This window comes from Callorhinus ursinus, unplaced genomic scaffold (genome assembly GCF_003265705.2).
Source record: "Callorhinus ursinus isolate GAN/ISIS: 27379988/994484 unplaced genomic scaffold, GSC_fseal_2.0 scaffold54, whole genome shotgun sequence".
NCBI classification, from domain to species: Eukaryota; Metazoa; Chordata; class Mammalia; order Carnivora; family Otariidae; genus Callorhinus; species Callorhinus ursinus.
In genome coordinates this window covers 7,789,324-7,813,077 of record NW_027397116.1, presented here as the reverse complement: position 1 = coordinate 7,813,077, position 23,754 = coordinate 7,789,324, and the positions used below count along the sequence as shown (strand labels likewise).

At 36.2% G+C, this 23,754-nt stretch overlaps 1 protein-coding gene and 1 long non-coding RNA gene across 2 annotated transcripts in view; one reads left to right on the top strand and one right to left on the bottom strand.

Annotated features, from left to right (window-relative positions):
- RRP15 (ribosomal RNA processing 15 homolog) overlaps positions 1–13,348 on the top strand; it is a 40,133-nt gene extending 26,785 nt beyond the window's left edge. The window contains exon 5 of the mRNA XM_025892250.2: positions 11,871–13,348. Within this exon, the coding sequence (XP_025748035.1) occupies positions 11,871–12,023 (153 nt within the window). The 3' untranslated portion in view covers positions 12,024–13,348. The remainder of the gene's footprint in view (positions 1–11,870) is intronic.
- A 3,642-nt stretch (positions 13,349–16,990) lies between these two features.
- On the bottom strand, positions 16,991–22,958 carry LOC141371052 (uncharacterized). Its single transcript, XR_012375668.1, has 2 exons — positions 22,893–22,958; positions 16,991–17,386 (listed from the first exon to the last, which is right to left on the bottom strand). It is a non-coding gene; the product is annotated as an uncharacterized lncRNA (long non-coding RNA).
- Between the last annotated feature and the right edge of the window lie 796 nt (positions 22,959–23,754).

Sequence of the window (23,754 nt, the reverse complement as noted above, 5' to 3'; positions counted from 1 at the left end):
TGTATCGGATTTTCATCAGTGAGGCTCAGGCTTTTTTTTGTTTTTTTTTGTCCTGCGCAGAGTGAGTCTTATACCGCATGCTTACACTTAGATGGTGCATTTTTAAAAATTGAAAGAGTATGAGTTAGTTGGTCTTTCTTGTTTGAGTTGTGGGCAGATGAGAATGTTGATGGGGAATGTATGAAATATTATATAGTTAGCAAAGACCACAAACTCTGGAACCAGACTGCCTAGTAGGTTGAAAACACTTGGTCTGCCATTTACTGCATTTGGGTTACTTACCCACACCATGCCTCAAGTTTTTTAATGTTTAAGATAATCATTCTGGTAGCAATAACCACCTCACAGAGATAACTGTAAGAGTCAAGGGGGTTAAGTACTTAGAACAGTGCTTGGCACAGTGCTCTATAAATGTTTGCAGTTATTTTTATTTTGTGTTCCTTGTATTTAGTTCTATTTTTCCTAACAGATAGTAGTCAAAGATGAATCTAAAGCTGGAAACCAGTTTGAAAAGAACCTGTTACTATTTATGAATTACAAAAATATCCAATAATTGAATAAAAATTATGCTTAGATTTGGAAAATTCTCATTTTAGGTGCATCTAGTCTAGTGACGCAAATTGTCACACAATAATGAACCTAGATTTTGAGGACCTAGAAATTTGTCCACTTTCTCTTCCCATTTTAAGCTATGCTTAAGCTAACTCTGTTACTTACAAGATTTTACTTACCAAGGAAAGTTTGGTTTCTAAATGGTTGCTTTCATACTACAATATTTGAATGTTCTCATCTTTGTGATAGTATGTAGAAACATCTTTAGAAGATTCCAGATGTCGCTAGTTGGGGATTCTATGCATATACGTGATGACTCGGGGCATTAGTAAGTAGGAATGGTGGTAGAGGGACTGGGAGGGGGCTTGCTAGTGTTTGCTTTGTGCCAGGTACTCTGAGAGGTGTTTTTATGTAGTTAACATTTTAAGAAATACTAAAATTCTCATTTTAGAGGTGAGAAACCCCAAATCATAAATATTAAGTGACTTGCCCCAGGTCACATTGATAGTAGTTGATGGAATCTGGGTTAAAACCCAACCCACATTGCTCCAGAATCACTATCAGCCATTTGGACCTGCTACTTAAAAAGATTCTTCATGAGAAGCAGAACTGAAAACTGGGTTTCCCTTCTCTCACCTGTGAGCTAGAAGAGGTGGGGCTGGCTAATGAGCCACAGTGTCACCCTCTGAGGCTCGAAGGAGAATGATGAGAGAGCTGGCTTGCAGTCTGAGTTTCCCTGGGTCTCACAGCCCCTTCATTGGAGGCATAGCGGTGTGTGGAGACTGATAAATTTTTGAATCTCATTTCTCAGAACTGTTAAGGAAGATAAAATATTACCATAGTCAAACATTTCAGAATCATGAAACAAACTCATTAAATTCATTTAAGGGATTCTTTGTAAGTTCACTGTTAGAATTGTCTTTCTATTCTTTTATCAAGGACTTAATTAAAATTTATTGTATATCAAATGCATCCTGTATTTAATCATGCTTGCCTAATAAAAACTTTAGAATCCTTGTTTTTTTTTTCCCCAGTTACTTTACAGGAATTTTGGAACAGGAAGAAAGTACAAAAGACCAGTATTTCTATCACCTAGGTTCTAAAATTGTTGACACTTGTCCATGTGTTTGTTTTACAGAGCAGTCTGCGTGTCTTCATCTCCATCTAGTTTTTGTTTGTTTGGGGGTGATGATTTGAAGGTGCTAATACCCATACTGTCCAGGAAATTCTTTTTTTTAAAACAGCTTTATTGAGATAAAATTCACATATCATACAATTCCGAAGATTCGTTTATAACTAAACCAGTTGTCTTGAAGAATGAGTCCAGTTCTGAATCTGTCTGATTGTTTCATCATGACTTTCAACTTGCTCCTCTGTGCCCTTTTACTGTAAGTGGAAAGTTAGAACGAAAGGTTAGGATTTAGGTTAAACTTTTTTTGGCATAAACTGTTTCATAGGTATAATACTTGTATGCTATCACATCAGGAGACACATTATCAGAAGGTCCCATGTTAGTGGTGGAGGTTTTTCATTTGATTAAAGTGGTAGTAAATGTTTCCTTAGTAAAGGTGCATTTTCCCCTCTACAGTTAGAAAGTAATTTCCTGGGATGAATAATGTGAAAGGAGCAAATAGACCTTTCCTCATCTATCTTTTGCCTCTTATCATCAATTGATGATCCTTGCCTAAACCAGTTAAATGTTATTGGAATTTACAGAATGGTGGTTTTCTCGTTTATTTTCCATTTTTCTAGGGTTAAATTTAAGTTCCAAAAGATGGGGGTTAATGTACCTTTCCTTTTAATTACTACTTTCCAGAGTAAGGAGTTGGCTTAACAGTCATCCCCAGTGCTGGCAAGTGAACATTCCCCCCGCCCACCCCCACCTTTTTGTCTTTGTCTTTGTTTAATATCGTGGATGTAGGAATGTCTAGTTGTTCAATATTTTAGAGTCATTGTGCTTTTTTTTGATGTTAAATTCACAAACGTGATGACAGGAACCAATGCAAAGTAGCTTCTTGTGCCCTTTTGACATGACCTCATTTTCCCTGGGGTATTTTCTAGCTTTCTGGGATACAAGCTTTCAGACTGAACCTTGTACTTTCTGTGGCCCAGACTTGGATTCACCCATTTTTCCAGGGAGCTCTAGTGAGGGCAATCCATTTATTTTTAAATCTTTTGTTGATTTTCATAGGTAGATTGATGGTATGCATATTTTTACTAGATATAACAATTTTGTTTATATAACATTTCATAGTTTTACAGAGAACTTTTACATATGTTTTCTCACTTAAGCTTTTTAACAAATTTATATTAAAACATCAGTGTCTATTTTCTAGATGAATTCGCAGCTCTACTAATTTGTCTATAAGTCTGAAATTCTCATCTGTGTAGTATATAACGAGGTTGATAAAAGAACAAAGATACGCTTTAAGAGTCCAACTGGCAGAGTGTATTCTCAATGTTTCAAGCCTAATTGAGCCTAAAAATATGTAGAGCATTTGTGTCAAAAGGCTCCTTGAGGTGTTACATTTGTCTTTTAGGCAGTTTAGTCAACTTTAACTTATTAACAATTCGTAAGAGATTATAAACAATGAGGAATATCTGGATTGCTTGAATGTTTCCTCAAACTTAACTTTGTGACTTTAGATGTATAGATAGCAAGTTAGAATGGAAGCCACCAGATAGATCCACATTGAGCAAAGGCATAAGTATTAGGTACATGGTAAAATCCAGGGCAGCATTGAAATTAAAACAAAAAATAGTGCAGCAGATGAAAAAAAAAACCATCAAAGAAGCATATTTTTTAGGAATGTTAGGCCTGAATTCTTGGAAAGCTACACAGAATTAGGTTTTCTTAGAGAACTCTCTACATTTAACATGTGCTTGGACTATAACTAAAGGTGACAGAATTTCAGCATCTTGATCTTTTTTCCTTGGATACTAAATGCTTTTCTAGCTTGTTTGGATCTTACAAGTTACCCTTAATTTAAGTTTGTAAACTGTACAGGAATCTGGATACTATACAATAGTTAACAAAAACAAAGCCCAAATGGGCTTGTTGCCTGGAATACTGTCCTAGTAAAACAGTTACAACGAACTAAAACAAGTGTGTGAAGAAATGAAGAAGGCACACATTGATCGAGACAATTAGGAATTGCTTATTAAGAATCCTTTGAGAATCAGAGAAAAGTTGAATTTGTACTGATAGGGGATCTTCCATATAACCTTGAATCTGTACGTTCTTCATTAGTACTCTTGTACATTCCAGATTGAAAATTTCAACCCTTTCTGAATAAATTTTCAATCCATGGGGTGCCTGGTGGGTCAACTGGTTAAGTGTCTGCTTTTGGCTCAGGTCATGATCCCAGCATCCTGGGATGGAGTCCCGCATCAGGCTCCCTGCTCAGTGGGGGGTCTGCCTCTGCCTGCCACTCCCCCTGCTCCTGCTCTCTCTCTTGCTCTCTCTCAAATGAATAAGTAAAATCTTTAAAAAATAAATAAGTATAAAAACTCCTACAGAGTTACAGAAAGGTGAAAAGGATAAACATCTACCACCCCCCATGTGGTCTCGCTCTCTCTGCTTTCTCTTTCAAACAAACAAACAAAAATAAATAAAAAAATTTCAATCCATTATGGTTAGTGGGATGCTTTAATGTCTGGCATGATGAGAAAATCATGGATGTTCTTATTCAAATTCTAAAAATATGGGGCTGTAGTTCAGTTCTGTTGCTTTCTACCAGAATAAATCTTTTTATAAAGGGATTTCCCATACGTCCTTCATTTCTCCAGCAGAACTTTCAGATAGGCTTTAATCAGTTGGAGGGGAGATTACTAACTACAACTATAAATAGCTTTATAAAAAATTTGCAACAATAAAGGTATTAAGATGAATTTAGCCAGTGTGTTAAGAACCTTTTTTAATTTAGGTGAAACTAAATTAAAATGAAAACTGGAACGTTCTTAGGGAAAGCAATGAAATCACAACTATTGCTGATCGCTAAATATAGATGTGATTATACTGTTTATTGTTTTAGGATTTGACTTTAATTTTCCCCTTCAGAATTGAAATGAGGTTAAGCTCTTAATTATTTGGTATTAGACTAATGAATAATTCCAAAACTCTGTTTTCAGTTTTCTTTTCAATAGCTGCCAGTGTATGTTTGAACCTTGAAATGGAAGCTGATTAACATTTTTAAGGGTTGTCTTCATCTTCAGAATTGACACAGACTGCTTCTGTATGATCTTGATTAAATATTTATATAAAACCAGGCCAGTGAGGGTAGGGACTATATTATTTCCTTGCATCATGTGGTTTTCATTAAGTTTTTGCATTTAATCAGTTCTACTTTTCAGTTGATGTAGGCCCAGAGAGTTATCTTGTAGGTTGCTTTAGGTCATTGAATTAGTACTGCTTTGCAACAACACTGACAGGCTTCACAAGCTGCTCAATTTTGATCATTCCAGTCTATACTTAACGTTAATACAACTTCCATCTGATGATGGTAAATATCTGTGCCTAACCTGTACAGTATGGTTAACTGTATCTTGCAGTATATCTATACCAGGGTTAAGGGAAGTATCTTTAATTTCTTTCAAAACCTGGACCTCGGAACTTTCTGATTTTCAGTGTTGTAATCAATAGTTAACTGTGATTCAAATCCAGAACTCTGTTGGTTTTCATTCCTTTTATAAAAGTAATGCATCAAATTACCACTACCTCCATTTTACAAGCAAAACAAAAAATCGTAATTCTCACGATGTTTTAACACGTAATGAAATCTATTTAGGAATCACCCTAGGCAAGTGTTTCCATTGAATGACACATTTGGAATTTCCCTCAGCCTTCTTCTTTTCTTATATTAATTTCTGATCCACCTTTTCTTATATTAATTTCTGATCCACTTGGATGGCCCAAGTATTCAGAAAATTTTTATACTTAATGATAAATCATCTTTATGGAAAAGATACAGTAAATTGATATTATGTAAGTCTGTTGTTTAATATACTTTTCCCAAGTTCTGACATTTATTTATTTTTAAGATTTATTTATTTGAGAGAAAGAGAGAGAGCATGAGCAGAAGGAGAGGGAGAAGCAGACTCCCTGCTGAGCAGGGAGCCCAATATGGGAGCCCAGGACCCTAGAATCATGACCTGAGCCGAAGGCAGACACTTAACCGACTGAGCCACCCAGGCCCCCCCCCCAAGTTCTGACTTTTATAGAAATTATCTTAAACATAATCAGGCATTTTCAGTGTATTTTAGTACTCATTCTGTGTAATTTATAGGTTATAACAGGTGATGTAGTAGTATATAGTATTCTTCCTAAGTTTTAGAGCAGTATCATATTATGGAAAGAACTTAGACGTTGGGATCCTGGATTTGGGTTTGAGTATTGACTTAGCCCTTTATTAATTGAAGTTGAGTAAGTTGCTTCACTTCTTTGAGCCTTAGTTTCCTTCTATAAGATGAGAAAGACAGTTGCTTTCTGGCTAGGAATCTTGAGAGAATTAGAAATAAGGCAGTATTATGTAAACTCTGGTACCTAATAGTTTCATAGTATAATTCATGTTTTTAACATTTTTTTCATCTGAATAAACTGGAAAGGGAAATAGTCATAGTTAATAAAACCAGAAGGGTATCTTGGGGGAGATTTTTTTGGGAAGATCTTAGAGGAGGCTTACAAAACTTAGAATTTGTGGAAACGATCAAGGAATAGTTTGTTTTCTCATTACTTGCTGTCCTCTTTTTCCCTATTTAAATTAGTTTTTATTTATCCATGTGGTTTAAAAGGCCAGATTTTGCCAAAAGGATTATTAATAAACAGTTTTCTGCCTTATTCTGCCTATTCTTCATGGCTCCTACCCCAGAATAACCACTTTTTACTCCTTTAGCTGGTTATATTGGCATTTATGCATCTCTGTATTCTTAACTTGTTTCCTTTCTATTTGTTTTTCCCTGAGTTAATAATTGCCTTGATTTTCATATGTAACTTCCTTAGTTTATTTAGTTTTTCAAAATCAAATGACCTCAGGTACTATATTTTTTAGATGTTCTCTCCTAGAGTCCCCCATTCTCCTTTTTCTGGGCTGATTGCTCTCTTGGGCTGCTTCACGGTTGTCATCCTGGGACTTCTATTTTTTTGTGATCCTTGGAATTTCTCCTGGATTGGATTTCATATTTACTGGATCTCATTTCTTCTTTCTTGGTTTACTCCCACTGTTTTGGTAAAGCATATCTTCCAGTGTTTTTCTCAGGTTAAAACGATGGTGCTATGTTCCAGAATGTCTATATGCCTGATGCTCAGTTACCATGCTGGAGTCTCCATTTACTCTCGCCCTGAAAGTCCCCTTCTCTTTCCTGTGTTGGATTGCCTACTCTGTCTATCCTGTGTCTTTCTCTTCTTGGTTTATTCTTCGTTTTTGTGGAGGACATTCTTAGCAGTTTCCCAAGATAGGCTTAATTAGAAGTAAACTTTTGGGTACCTTATATGTATGAAAGTACCTCTGTTCTGTCCTCAGACGTGAATAATGGCGTATCTGAGTATTGAATTTTAAACTGGAAATTATTTTTCTTCAGCATTTTGAAAGAATGGGTCTCATGCTTTCTTGCTTCTAGGGTTGCTCATAGGAAAATCTGTATCTATTTTGATTCCTGATCATCTCTAAGTATGTGACTTGTTTGTTCTATTTCTGAAAGCTTATAGGATATTCTTTTAGTACCTGTTATTCCGAAATTTTACACAATGTCCTTCATGTGACTCGGTTTTTCTTTTGTGTTTTGGACATTCAAGAGGGCTCTTTTTATTCTGGATGTGTGTATCCTTTACTTTTGGGAAATTTTCTTGAAGTATTTCATTGCTTTTCCTCCCCTCCATATTTGCATTCTCTCTGCATAATTGTTATTGTATGTTGAACCTCCTGGACTGGTCCTCCAGTTATCTTACTTCTATTTTCCATCACTTGTTTCTTTTTACTCTATTTTCTGGGTGATTTCCTCAGCTTTACCTTCTCACCCTTGTATTGATGTTTTCTTTCTGCCATCATGTTTTTAATTTCAAGCTCCTTGTTATTCTCTTAATGTTTCTTTTTAAATAGCAACTGCTTTTGTTTTGTGGATGCACTATAATCTCCTAACTCTTTGAGAATATTAATGGTATTTTCCCCTAAATTTTCTTCCCTTTGAACAGTTTGGTTTTCCTACAAGGTGCTTTCTAATATATAATTTCTAATATAATTTTGTGTTTGTTATTCTCTCTTTTCTTTCTGATAGTCCTTAGTTGTCTGTTCATGATTTAGAACAAATAATCCCAAAGAGACGGTGAAGTTGTGAGCATGTGGATGTTGTCCATGTGACAGGAGCTTTAGTGTAGCCTTCTCTCCGTGGGTTATTTATTAGCAACTGGCCAGATTTTCTCTAGAGGATTCCTGATCTCCTGCCTGAAGGAAAAGGTCTGCCTCCCAGCATTTTGGGAGCCCAAAGTGAGAAGAGGGTGGGGACTCATTATCGGGGCGGGGGGATGGAGGGGGTATAACTTAATCTTCTGTTTCTGGTACTATACCGGTGCCTTCATCGGTGCTTAGCCCATTACCTCTCCAGAGCTTAAGCCTTCACAGTCTTCCACCCAGCTAGTGTGGAATGGGGAAGGGGATCCAGAGATCTGATTGTTTCTCAACATAAGGTTCACCCATTTCTCTTTATTTTGATCCTTCTATTCCTACCCTCACTTCCAAAAGTACCCAGTGAATGCTAGTTCCTGGGGGTTTGGTTTGTTGGTTGGTTTCTTGAAGATTCTGCCATGTAAATTGGGTTGGTTACAGCTTGACAGTTGCAGTCTTAGGAGTCAGCTTTCTCGGGTTTGCCAAGACAATCTCTTCTAGTGACTGTTGCTGTTGGATCTTTTCCTTGTGGATTATATCTTTAAAATAATAAGTCACTTTTCTGTTGTTTTATTGAGTTTTGCAGTTGAGCAAGACTAGTTGTTTGTGTTCAAACTGCCATCTTACGTGGACTCTCCCCCTTCCCCCCAACCTTTTTTCTTGGCTGTGTATTTCTTTAGCAAGTGTAGGCATAGAAAGTAAAGGGTCATCCTGTTGCCTTTAAAACAGAGTTTTTCTTGAGCTGCCATCAGGACAAATATTATAAAAAAATACCTGTTTTTAAAGTACATTAACCCATACTTGTTTATACTAAGTTTTCTATTGTTTGTTTTTTTTATCTCCATATTGTTCCTTCACAGTATAAAAATCCCACCGTATCTTAATCTCAGGAAACAAACTGAGGGTTGCTGGAGTGGTGGGGGGTGGGAGGGATGGGGTGCCTGGGTGACAGACATTGGGGAGGGTATGTGCTATGGTGAGCACTGTGAATTGTGCAAGACTGATGAATCACAGACCTGTACCTCTGAGACAAATAATACATTTTATGTTTAAAAAAAAAAGAAGATAGTAGGAAGGAAGAAATGAAGGGGGGGAATTCGGAGAGGGAGATGAACCATGAGAGACGATGGACTCCGAGAAACAAACTGAGGGTTCTAGAGGGGAGGGGGGTAGGGGGATGGGTTAGCCTGGTGATGGGTATGAAAGAGGGCACGTTCTGCATGGAGCACTGGGTGTTATGCACAAACAATGAATCATGGAACGCTACATCCAAAACTAATGATGTAATGTATGGTGATTAACATGACATAATAAAATTTTAAAAAATTAAAAAAAATACCACTGTAATGTGAGAGCTTGGATGATGGCAATTTATAAAACATCCCGTGAGGTGTCTTAACATTGGATTTCCAGAATCTAAAATCTTTCCTCTCTCAGCCATAATGTGTACTTGGTCTTGTAGCGGTGAATGAAACTCACTAAGAAATATTTGTTCTTTTATAGACTGGTGGTTCTCAGACGGCGGCCAGTATCAGAAGCACTGGAAGGCTTATTAAAAGAGATTGTTGGCCTCTAGCCCCCAGCGTTTCTGATTTAGGCGGTCTGGAATGGGGCCTGAGATTTTCATTTTCTAACAAGTGATACTGACGCTAGCGCTGCTGGTCTGGGGACCACACTTGGAAAATTACTGATACAGTCGATTGCTGAAAAAACAAAAATGGTACCACCAAAATCCCCCAACAAAGCTTTACTTCATTGTTATTCTTCAAATCAGACTGTTGAGAGATGCTTCTCTTTGCCTGAAATACTAAACATGTAAACATCGTAATTATCTTTCAAGACAAGCGTGCCGGGCAGTTGGTCTCAACATTTTAATTAATGAGTCATTTCCTTTGGTCCACTATGGATCTTTTCTTTCTTTCTGCACTATCTGTTGAAGGCTTTGTCCCTATTCTGCCCTTCCTCCCTCCCTCCTTTCTTTTGGTACTAACAGCTTTTATGGTGCTGCCTAGTAGAGGAGTAACTGAGAGTCCCGCAGAAGCGTGCTGTCAGGATGTGCTCTCATGTGGAAACCGTCTGCATTGAGCTCAGGCATGAGAGATCTGCCTTCTCGCGGTTGGCGGCACGTTGATAGCGCGTTGGGTGCAGCTGTCTGAACATGGAAGCTTACCACTGAGATTGTGCATATTCATTTGTAAACACAAACGTTAATGTCAGGGTTAAGGCTTTACTAGTCAGTAACTTGCATATGGCTATACCAGGAAGCATACACTTTTTAGAATTTACTTGAAAACTTTGATTAATTTGGCAGGAGAGGTGTTTTGATTGTTGCATCTAAGTGGTTCTCTTCAAGGGAACAGCTCTTTCTCTTAAGATGAGGAGACTGGCAAAGAAAACTTGAGTTGAATCAAAGAAAATAGCCTTTTATCAAGTTATGTAACTAAATCTAACAGAAGCAAGAATAGTTTTAGGAAGGTAGGTTTGATATTGTAGAAATGAGGGATGAGAAGGTGTTAGCATACTCCATGAGGAGAGTTATAAATTGCCTTCTTACTTGCTTACTCCCGTATCAGTGTGGCTGATGAGAAGCTTTGCAATTGTTTTACTTTTGGTTTTTAACTAACACAGATATTTTTTCTTTCTTCACGTTGGTTAAATTATAGTACAAAGCGTGCTGTTTGACTTAAGTCAATTCTGAAATCTTTGCTCACATTTATATACTCTCCAATCTTTAGATTCTATTTAGGTACATGCTTTGCTTGATTCTTTGATCCCAGGAAGACAGGGATAATCCAATAGGATATTTTTTTCTGTTTTGTACTAGTGTCCTTTTTTTTCTAAATGGAGTGACTGTTTCAGGGCTATGTTTTTTTTTTTTTTTTAAATAAAAGGTACCGTCAGCAGAATTAGATAAATAATCTCTTGTAACCTAGAAAATGTCTTTAATATCTTTTCTCTTTAAAATTGCTTTTTATATGGTTAATAGTTCCCATAAAGATAACACTTTTCTAGCCAAATATCATGGGTTCTTGTATAATTAGGGAGAGTTTTCCAACATTGTATTTTATGAATGATATAAATAGGAAGGCATAGACTGTTAGCTCCAGGAAGACAGGGACTTTGTTTTGTTCATGAATGCATTTCCAACACGAAGAACAGTGCTTGATGCACAGTTCTCCTATTTGTGGAATGAAGGAAAGAAATCCTGGAGCTTAGGAGTTCTGCATATACTGTAATACTTCATACCACAAGGTGGTGCTGTTGTACCATGAAATGCAAGGCTGTAATTCTTAGGCCGTCATATAGTTTTATGTAAATCCAATAGATAAGCAAAATGAATTGACTACCTGGTATGTTTATTGCCTCCTTCAGTTATTTATCATTTTAGCATGTGATTAGTCTTTTGATTACATGATTAGGTCAGGCAGTGAGATCATAACCTAAATAACATTTGGTTCACATTTTTATCAAATGTTAAATGAGATAACATCTATAAAAACCTAGCGCAGTACCAAGTTAGTTTCCTTTTCTCTTTTTTGTGTGATAAGCCTTTGTTAAATATTTATTTGTTTTAAAATAATTTGCCAGAATTTTTCTAATAAATCATCACTAAACGTTATATTTAAGTCTGTATTGATTTCCAGATTTTAAAAATTGATAGCAAACCTAGATTTTACTATATTCCCTCCCCCTGCCAAAAAAAAATTTTTTTTTTTTTTTTTTGCTTCCATGATTCTTTCATGGGGTTAAAAGTAGTTTATTAACATATAGCCCTAATACATATTTGTGCCTATATCATAGTGTATAAATTAAACTGTGACTTGCCTTGTTTTCATTCCTTTTATGAAACTAAGTGTTGATAAGTTTGTTTTGTAGCTTGGGCTTTTTTATTTCCTTATGATTAAATTGCCTTTTGATGTTTCTTTCTGTAATTGTCCTCAGACTGAAATGAAGTCAGAAGAGGGCCCTGGATGGACAGTCTTACGTGATGATTTCATGATGGGAGCGTCCATGAAAGACTGGGACAGAGAAAGTGATGGTGCGGGTAACGGGGAGCCAGGGTCTGGGAGCGACTCGGATGCGCAAAGACTGTAGAGGAGACAGCACACAATCATTCTGTTTTTCCTAGAAAAATACTTTGTGCTTTCAAAGTTCTGTGGCTGTGAAGCTATCATTTTGTAAGAAAGCCAAAAGCCTTTTACTATTACCAACTTTGGTTTTTTCTCTTCTCATGAAAACTTTGTTAATTTAGGTTTCTCAAACCTTGTATAATTTTAAGCATTGTTTCTCAAACATTTGTAAAAAGAAGTATTTCTGCTTAACCAGCGAGATGCATATTTTGCCTGGATCATTATAAGTTTACATATTGGTCATGGATATTGGTATTTTGTTTCGGTATCACCAGTTTCTAGAAATGCAGTGCTTTTCATAATTAAAGTGAACTCCTTGAAGTTAATATTTTTCAGCTTTCCAACTTACTGGTCCTGTGTGTTTGTGCTTTTGTGAGGGGAATTTTTGGTATTTGTTTTGGTGAGCTATTGGGAAACCTATGTAGTGAAATTTAAAGTGATAGTATTTCTGATTCAGGGTGATAATTTCATTTTTAGAACTCCTGGTAAATAAGATTTGAGAAACACACCAAATCTCTACTTTTCTATTATGTCCTTTTATATGCTAAAACATATATAAGTGTTAGGTTATTTTTGTATGAGAAATATACTGAGGTGGAAATTTTCATGTTTAACTTATGCAGTGAGGCATAATTTCTTAGAAAGCATATTTGACATGTTTTCGGCTCTCCCCCTCCCCCAGCTTTTCCTTAATATTTGAGTTAGCTTCAATTCTCTTTTATGGTTTGACTGGCCAGTGAAATGGTAGTTAGACTGCAGGTAGTCTGCATCAGAATACTCCTATCTGTTTGTAGCTTTGGTTCCTTATTGTTCCCTTAAAGATGATTAAATTGGGTGACTTAGGATCTAGATGTTAAACAAAAAGAAATAAGACTGTTGAATATAATTCCAAAATTTCTTTGCGACTAGGTCTAAGATCTAAAGTTTATAAAGGAATTGTTTAATAAATGTGATCTGTTCCTTTTAAAAAAGGGATCCATTCCTTTTCCCACCTTTCCATAATAAAAGTCATTCCCTTCTACTAATTTGCACATACTTGCATCCTCCCCTCAAACTTAGGCTGAAGCAGAGATGTTTATATTTTCAAACCCATTTGAGTGTTACAAGTATTACATATCCAAGGTTAAATTAATCCATGACCTGGTATTTGTTATCATAAAGGAAGATGTACACCTAAGATATCAAGTGATGCATTTTTGTATTTATCCCAACTTTTGAACTTTGGTGTTTTATTATAGAACTACCATTTTGTCAGGGTAATATAAATAAATGTGAACAAGTACTCCTTCAGTTAATAAGAGTGCTAACTCTCATGATATAACTTAACACAGGTGAATATTTCATTATAACTGAACACATACATAATTTTGAAAAAAAGTTCTTTGAGCAGTTAAAAACTTTTTTCTCCCCAGAATTAAAGATTATACTTCTTTTTTGCTCTTAATCTTATTCTGGATCATGTTAAAGCTTTGTAGAATTCTTCTGAATAGTACATTTGGATGATAGAAATGGGTAAATAACTTTTTATTTACTAAAATGTTTTTGAAACATAAACTCACATAGTTTTTGGTTTAATTTAGAAAAATTGGGCAAAAATTTTCAACTGAAAATAAGAGAACTTAAGCAGATTTTCTTCTTTCAGAAATTATTTTATTCCAAAATAAAGATGTGTTGGTAGTATAAGAAAAACTTTTATCCTTTATGTTAGAACACTATAAAGCATATTCAAAGTACATGAAATAATTTCTATCATAAAAGTGGGATGTTTTATATGTATTACTATTGCATCTTAGCTATATACTGTGTAGGCAAAATGCCATCACATATTAATATAAATCCAAGGATGAGCCTATTATTTTAGAAACTAAATATATATCTTGAGATGAATGTTTTAAATATTCTAGCTCTGTCACCTCTGCCCTAAGTATTTTACCTACAGCATTTAAATTCTTCTCACATCAGTCAGGTAAATCTGCATCTATTCTGTCTTCCTACATTGTCTTTGAGTTAAGGAGAGACAAGAAAAAGAACCACATTTCTAGATCCTCCCTGCTTTATCTCAATATAACAATATTTGGTTTTTATTTTTGTTAACTAGTTAGAGTAATATAATAATAAAAAGGTTATTTTTATTTGTTTAGAAAGATTATGGGAAACGGTAACTCGTAACTAGGTATTATTCTGTCCCCTTATCTGGATATTTAGATGGCTGTGGTGAGTGTTCTCAGTAGTTAGCATAGTTTAGGATTGGTTATTAATTGTTTCTAGGCATTGATCTCTCAGAGTCAAATTTAATATCTGTTTTAGGCTAAAAACACTTAGAATCATCTTAGTAGTTTAGCACTTTAGCTTGGAGCTGGAGTACTGAATTTATTTTCAAGTTACTTAGAATTCTACATAGATCAAGTATTATCCTACTCATTGAAAAGCATACCGTGGAAGCCCTTTAGATGGAATGGTCTGAAGGCTCACCTTCAGTACTCAGAGCTGAAAATGACTCAGGAGGAGGTTCCGGAAGGTTTATTTGAGGGTAAGTCCCAAGTTCTTTAAAATATTTTGTGTGTTTTACAAGGGAGTGAAAAGGGAATGTTTATATTCTGGGAAACCTCTTAGGGCTCTTGATCATTGTGTTTTGCATCTATGAATAGACTTAATATTCAGTGGCCACCAACTATTCCTGCCTCCTGTACTGGTCTTCTGGCAGTGAGAATACAGTACTTCATTGCAAAGCCATTTGATTGCAGTCCATAGATGCCTGAAGGTATCCTACCTAAACATATAATAGCCGAGACTTCCCAAGTTCGAAGTGTGAACAGAAACATAGACAAACTGAAGATATAAATCGTGCTGCTAAGGAGTTAAAGAATTTGTAAGGCCTAAGAAAATTCCTGTAACGGAATCCCCAAAGAGTGTAAGTATTTCTATGGAAGAGAAAGGAGGTCAAATAAATAAGGCAATACTTTGGCAAACTTTGGATAATTTTTTTTGCTCCCTATTTATCTTTACTTATTTTTTGTTATTTTTGTCATAGATTTTAATAAATTTATGTGCTGAAAAGAGTCATAAGTGAAATGAGATGGAAGTTTTATTTCTTCAGGCTTTTTAATGACTATTGTGTTTAGTATGTTGATGTGTTTGTGCAACATGAATTTCACTTTTAAAATAAACATCTGAGAGGCACCTGGGTGGTGTAGTTGGTGGAGTGTCTGACTCTTGGTTTTGGCTCAGGTTGTGATCTTAGTGTTGTGGGATCGAGCCCCGTGTTGGGCTCCACGCTCAGTGCAGGGCCTGCTCGGGAGACTCTCTGTTTCCCTCTCAAATAAATAAATCTTTAAAAAATAATAAAATAAACATTTAAAAAATTAGTAGATATATTTTTGGACCTTTGTAATTTCTTAAGAAAAGCATGTATGTATCTGTGTCTACAATCTGTCCGCCTTAGCCTAGGTTGCTATACCAGAATATCGTAGACTGGGTGGCTAAAACAACAAACTTTTCTCGTAGTTCTGTAGGATGATAAGTCCCACCATTGAGGTGCCAGCAGATTTGATGTCTGGTGAGAGCCTTCTGTCTGGTTTGCAGACAGCTGACTTCTTCGCTGTGTCTCCGCTTGGGGAGGAGAGAGATCATCTTTCCTCGGTCTCTCTCATAAGGGCACTAATCCCGTTCATGAGGGCTCCACCCTCGTGACCTAATTACCTTCCAGAGGGCTCCACTTGCAGATTCCATCACATTGGGGATTAGGGCTTTAAGGTATGAATTAGGGAAGACACATACTCAGTCTATAGCAGTGTGTAAAATAGCACGTTGTACATTTTCAACTTAGAGATGAAATAACTACCATTGTTTCTTTAATTAAAATTAGTGAAGTGAAGGAAGCAGAATTCATTCTGCTCTTTCCTTAAATTCATCTCTTAGGATTAATGTGCCGGTTGTGTCTGTTCGGTATGTTAGTGACGGGTAGAGACTGTTAAGCCCTGCAGATATTTGCAGGGCAAGGAAACAGGGGTCTGAATTTTGGCCAGCTGGATAGCTGAATCTTAGGGACTATTGCAGCAAAGCTAGGCCTGGTGAACTTTTTCACCAGGGCAACTTTTCTGAAACTTGACTAAATGTATTAATCAGGAAGACCTGTGAACAGATTTGGAAGTAAGATGGTCTTTGAAGTCCATGATAAGACATTTAGAACCATGATTGACGTTTAACAAAATACTAAATTGTAATGAATCCAATCAGAATTTAATAGATGGAAGGTATCTTCTAATGCTTTTTAAATAATTTTAGATTTTCTGAAGAGTGCTTTCTAGCTTAGAGAACCACATGAATGTTTTTCATCCAGGCTACTAAGCATAATTTCAGGGAGTTACAGTTTCAGGCTTTTTATCTAGATGTATGATGAACCTTTTGTGCTCAGAAGAGGTATCCTCAGAGACAGTTACAGAACATGTGTTATTTTGTCAAGAATAACTAGTCCAGCACTGCTCACCTCTTCCCTCTTTTTTCCCCCTCCCTCCAATTGCTGGGGTACGTATTGAGCTTTCTGTTAAATGCTCTTTGTGAGCAGCATTTACAACCAAGGATGTAAGCAAAGATGTGTGTTAAAGGAGTGAGCATAATTCCTTATAATTTCAGTGTCCAAGTCAGTACTGTCCAATAGGATTGTGTTGCTGGATACATTGTATCTCCACTGTCCAATGTGGTAGCACAAGTGGCTCCCGAATATTTCAAATGTGGCTAGTGATACAAAGGAACAGAGTTTTAAATTTTATTTAATTTTATACTTTAAATTTTAAAAGCTACACGTGGCCAGTGGTGGTCTGTCTAACTGTGAAGAGAATAAAGTTAGCATATATTTAGTCTGATAATATATCAGTAAACTTTGAAATCATGTCTGTGAGTTCTTGTGATAAGCTTTTATGGATACAATTTAAGTATGTACAAATATTGGTGTAATTTTATTGATTAAGTCATTGTCAATTTCTCTTTTTCACTATTTGTATTTTGAAGAAGATACATTAAGTTGCTTTGTAATTACATTATTTCCTCAGGTAATTATGGTCCTTAAATGTGAGGCCAGAATAACAAATAGCATTTCATTTTTTTAGTGTAATCATCTGCAGCTTTCAGAACAAATACATCCAACTTTAAGTCTTATTGATTCCCTGAAAGAATAGATTTATGGTACGTGAGCAAGGACACCTGGAGAACTGCCAGACCCACAGACACCAGACACCATGTACGCTAGAAGGTTCCCTGAAGAAGTGCCTTCAGTCGCAGGCCTCTAGAGTTGTCCAGCGTTCCAGTCTATTCCAACACACACTCGACATCCTGCCAGAGCAAATGTAGATTGCAGATTTGGGCAAAAAGAAAAAAAAAAACAAAGAGCACAATGAGCATTATTAGCACAGCCAGTTTAAAATGATGAGGTGTTAACCACATTTGTATAAATAACAGTTTCTCTAACCCCTGAATCATTATCCTGCATTTGAATGCAATCGGTTCATAAACATCAAAGCAAGAACACCAAATTTGTATGGGGTCAGGACCAACTGGGGCTCTGAGTGGAGAGACAGCTGAGAGCCGTGTCCTTAACGCGTGGGTGGCCTTGCAGCTGTCGATTCACCCTCAGGCTACTAGACAGTTGCCTTTTTGCGCTTGCAGAACCAGACTTCAATCTGAGGTAAAAATGTATCCCCTCCCATGGAATGGACATAAACAATAGATTGACATCAGCTCTCAAAACATCAGCAAGGCATCCAGACGCAGCAGTCACCCTGAAATACTGCGAATTACCAAGCAGAACATCAGGGGTGTTTCTACATAGTATTTGTCTTTGTACAATAACACTGGGCTCTCTTAAATGTATTATAAATATGAAAGCTCATAGTTAAAAAGATTCAAGGTGATATTATCCTTCTCTATAAACACTAGGAATAACTCGATTGTGGGACCCACAACTGCCATATTTTGGTTCTTCCACGGACTCCCAAATACACTTGGTGATAGGTGAAATTGTTTATCACTGGCATATAAATCTGGCATAGGCATACACTTGTTCAAATAATAAGAATTTGAATAATATATCCACAAGGTCTACCTAGCACAGTGCCTCCCCACAAAAGTTTACAGTCTGCAGATAGTAGATACATATTGAGACGCAGTAACCCTACTTCTGGAAACCCTCCTCAGGAAAAGACTGATTACAAAAATGCTGGGTGAACGGTATTATATTATAGCATTGTTTTTAATGGCAAGAGATTTTGGACAACCTACAACTTCAGTGATAAGAGAACATTTACATAAACTTTGGTACTCCTACTTTGCTGCTGCCGTTTAGAAATGATGGCTGTGAAGACCCATGAAAACACGTGTCAATAATGTTAAGTTAAAAGGTAAGATTATAACCATGGATAGGATAAGTTTTTTAAATGCCAAAAATTCATTAGATGAATATAAGAACACATTCTTTATTAAAGAAGGTAATTTTGACAGTTTGCAAGACTAGTCTCACACTGAGTAAAAAGATCCTGACATTTAATGAGATATTAAAACATTTTTTGCCTACGTAGACTGTTCCAGAACTCAGACTCTAAATACTGTCTTACCTAGGACACTCTTAAGGGTTGATATGGAGAAGTGCAGAGGTAACTATATCAAGAGTCCTGTTTGCTAGAATCCTACTTTTAACTTACTTTTTAAAATATTTTATTTATTTATTTGACAGAGGGCACAAGTGGAGCCATAGGCAGAGGCAGAGGGAGAGGGAGAAGCAGGCTCCCCGCTGAGCAGAGAGCCTGACGCGGGGCTCCATGATCCCAGGCTGGGGTTGTGACCTGAGCCAAAGGCAGACGCTTAACCGACTGAGCCACCCAGGTGCGCCCCACTTTTTCCTTTTTAAATTTTAATAGTTACCTTGCTTTGAACATTGAACATGAAAAATTGGATTCTTTCCCCCTTGTGTCACTTTGTGTCTCTTGATTAATAGAAATTTATTTTGAAATGAGTATCTCTATTTCCTTGATTTATTTTTAAAATATTACCTTTTCATGCTCAACCATCTTATTTTGATAGGTCCCATCCATCATTCAAGTTTAGATTGAAACAGAACAAGTAATAATAACAACAAACATTTATACAGTAATTATTATATGCCAGGTACTATTTGTTTTTATAATGCCCTTAGCTCACACAGTCTTCCTATAACCCCATAAAGTAGGTGCTGTTATTGTCCCCAATAAACAGTTGGGGGAACAGGTAGTAGATTCAATAACTTGCCGAGGTCACACAGCTAATACAGTCAGGTCCAAGCTTGAATCAACAGAGCTGCTATACACAACAGTAATTCCCTAAGTTTAGGTGGTATTAATGTCTTACAAAAATGAGATTCTAAAAAAAAAAAAAAAAAAGAAAATGAGATTCTAGAAATTGAACTTTGCTCTGGAAAAATAAATGGACATGTTCTATTTTTCAGTTTCATTTACTTAGGACATAAACCTAGGGCCAGGGGAAGGTAGAGGAGACAATGTGTAACAAAAAGTGAAAACCTTGGCAATGGCAAGTTAGAGTTTCAAGCAGCATGTCTTCCCAGGCTTCATTTTGGTTGCCTCTGTCTGTTTATAATACCATGTACCGTTGGAGAGTTTATTTTAGGTCTTGAATAGGTCTGGTAATGAAAATGTTTTAATTATCTGGATTCTGCAGAAATGGAACTGTGTTACTACTGGAGTGGGATCCCATAGTTTTGTCTCTTAGAACACAACTCTGTTGCTCCTTTCATGACCAGGATACGATATATTGCCCATATGCTTCTGTTTATTATTTAATGACATTTTGATGATTCATAAAAATGTAAGTGCTGACATTTTTGCTATTAATTTAGATATTTAAATTATGCTTTACACAGGAAGACGAGATTTTAGCTTAGGATGTTATTGGCTAGGAGATAACTAGAATTATGGAAGTTTCATTGTTACTGACGTAGGATCTTTCCTGAAAAATATACATTTTCAATACATCAAATTGTAGCTTTCATTTTCTTGTGCAGTAGTTTCTGTTATATAGTGCTTTTCCTCTGGAAATTAAACAACAGATCAATGGGAAAGAAATACTCTTGAGGTGACACTTGATTAGTTTTTAAAAAGATTTTTACACCAAAATGATAATTGTATGATTGTTTATTAAGCTGTGATGAAAATAGAGAAAATTGAGCCTGTTGGTTTTCTCCAAATAGGAAGTTGTGCGAAATACCACTGCTCTCCTCTAGGTGGCATGACTTAGGCTATCATTGAATTAGCTGACTGGTAGAATTTTTTTTTTCCCTTCAACCAGATGAGTGCCTAGTCTGAATCAATACAACGTGGCATTGATTAGATTTAATTTTTACAACTGTTCAAATAACTAGGTTGACTTTGTCATTGTCTGTTGTTTAATAACCTTAATTAACATAAAAAGACAAAGATCTCAAAAAAAAAAAAAAGACAAAGATCTCTAAAAGAAGCAAAACCCCAAATCTTATCTGTACTGACCAAACAACCAAAGTCCTGTTTGTGTATTGTTGAAGTCCTTCTTGGGTCATAGCACACACCCATTTTTAAAATTTATTTCATTGGTTTATGGTAAATAGCCTGCCATTGATAGAAACTGTAAAGATACTGCCTTTGTAAAGGGGCACATGTGTATAACTGAAATAATCTAAGGATAAAGCAGAAATTGTAGGAATTTGGATCACAACAACTTTCAAGTTAACAGGAAAACAACCTTTCAATTGAGTTAAGTTCTAGTTTTGTGAAGCCATTACTGTTTATTAAGCAGGGAAGGTCAACATGTAAAAAATGTCAGTGTTAGGTAACCCATAAGCACCAGATGACATTCTTTTTTTCTGTATACTAAAATGAGAAGACAGAATTTATCTTTACTTTTGAAATTCTCTTATCAATTGTTCATTTTCCAAAATTTAAAAACGAATTTGTGCACAGAATATATGAAATGCTTGTTAATCCCTATTATTAATATATTTTGTCTTCTTCCTTTCCGTGTGAGAGACTGGCTTTCATGGAGCTCAAAAGAATCTTGACCAAGTGCCTCTTAAAGGCTTCAGTTTTCGGGTGATGCATGTTTATATCAATGCTAAAGCTGTATAAGGAAGCATTTTCAAATTTTAGCTCTGATGGTGATTATTAGAATCTGAAGCACAAAGGGAAAAAAAGGCTTGGAAATATGCAAAATATATCACTATGGTAACCAAGAACAGGTGAATGTCTGACATTAACCAATTCAGATTTTAAAGTTGTTTCATTTCAAAATAGGGTGACTATCTGGGACAGTCCCAGTTTACCCCTTCTGTCTTATAATGTATTTACGAATATCATCCTCTTCAGTCTTGAAAGTGCTCAGGTTGGTGTGATAAATTATACAGTCACCCTAGTTGTAAGAGCTTACTTTTCTAAGACTCAAACATCAGGAAAAGTTTGTAGCTGTGAGTCTCCAGTTGTATAGGTTATAAACCACCCATATTAACTTTGCTTTTTAAAATATTAAGTATACTTTGCTTTTTAAAATATTTTTTTACTAGTTTTTCCTTCTAACATAAAAAGCTACATTCAGCTCTTCTTTTAATGTGCAATTACTATCCTCTTTTGGTTTTGTTTCATTTTCATTCTTTAATTGCAGGATAATTGAGGCCACAGAAAGGCAAGAAGGTTTGAAATAGAGGTTGGTAACTTTGCTAATGAAAATGTGCACATTCAGATTCTCCCACAATGATACTCACCAAGATGATGACAAATTCATTCAAAGAATACATATCTTAAAAAATGAAAATTTCACCTTACATTGTGATAGTCATTTTTTTAAATTATGGGCACATAATCATGTCTTTATCATTTGCCTTCTCTTTTTCCCTACTCATCTTTTATTTGTATTTTTACTTTGTTGAAATATTTCTCTCTCTGCTTTTCTCCCCAGCAGCCTAATTCTGGCTTCTTGCTTTGTGCAGTGTGTCTGGACTGCTGAGGTGCTGGGGTAAGGGGAGGTGGTAGAGACGCTGTCAGGGCCAGGACTGAGGAAGATGCTGCTGGCTTCTCTTTATCAACATGAGCGTTTGATGAAGCATGTATCCATTTTATACTCTATGACAACTGTCCCCATATGTTCATTTATTTATATCAGTCACTAAATGCTATTTTAGTGGATGACTTTCACCAGAGGCAAGAAACCAGATTTCAGTAGACCCTGGGGCTGACAAAGCCCAGGCCACGGAGAGACTGCCTCCCAAAGAAAGACTTCCTCCCGTTGGAACTCTCAGAGCAGAAAAGTAGTGATGGGTAGAGATGTAAGTGCCCAAAAGCCACAAGCAGTAATCCATCCGCTAATCATAATTCCAAAGGGTAAGACAAATGTTCCTGCGGAGTACCATTAAAGTGTGAGTTTATCTCTGCCGTGCTGTTTTTCTCTAGTCCTTATCTCTTGAGTTGATCCCTTTATCTCTTACCACCCCTGATCTTCTCTTTAAGCTTTCTCCTTCCTGCCTATTGTCCCCTCCTTATCACTTCTGTCTTAGATTAACCTACAGATACAAAGTGGAGTTAGTAATTGGATTATTTTTCATGGGGAAATCACTAACCTTTCCATTTCATTATTCTGAGAGCAGAAGTTTGTTTAGCTACAGAAATACATAACAGAACATGAGACAAATTTTTTTATAGACCAAAGAGTGTTTTTGAATTGCATCAAATATAAAATTAGAAGAACCTAAAAGGCTTTGATATATTTTCACATTAAAGCGTTATTTTGTATTTAGCAAGTGTCACTAGTTCTATAGATTTCTTTTCCCTACCTCCTGGTTTTCTGATGCCTGAAGCCCTTGCAGGAAGCTTTCAAGGTTGTTGCAAATGAAGTTATTCTTTCTTTAGTCAGGAAGGACCTACTACATCATAAACTCTTGCCTAGGATCCACAGGGTAAAACCCTGGACAGGGATGAGTAGTTTCGGTATCAGACATTTGTTTAACATCTTGTAGGAATTCCACATTACTTAAGTGAATAGACCCACTAATCAGCAGAGCAGGGCTAGTGGTTGAAACGGCCGCACCCTCTGCCTCTCTGATCTGGAAAACAAAGAAGTCCGTTTTAGGGTGTTAAATAATAAGAGACCTTAATAATTCTTTCTACTTAACTGGGCTTCTGTCGTTTAGAGTTCTGTTCACCAGAAGGATATATTCTTGTCCTGTCTTCCTACAATTCATGGGAGCAAAATACCAGACTGTTTAAAATAACTGAATGGGAATGTACTTACCAAAACTGCTAGGAGGCATAACCATGAAGCAAAGTCTTATTAGCATCTTCCCTAGCTTTTTCATTCTATTTATATCTGAGAAAGAGTAGAGACCACATGTGTTTTATTACACAGTCTCTGACAAAAATGAAGAAATGAGAGGATATAAAAAGGGTGGGTAACATTTAATGAGCACATACTAAATGCCAGGTGTGTTGAAAGTGTTTTGTGTGACTTGTGTAATTCCGTACTCAGTAATCTTGTTGGTACTATGTGTTGTCCCCTTTTCACAGATGAAGAAACTAACATAGTATCTGAGTGTTGGCCAGGATCACAAAACCAGAAAGTGACCGAAATTTGAACCCAAGAAAACTTGACTCTGGAGCCTGTTCTTTAACCACTATGCTCTCTCTGCCTCCTTGAGG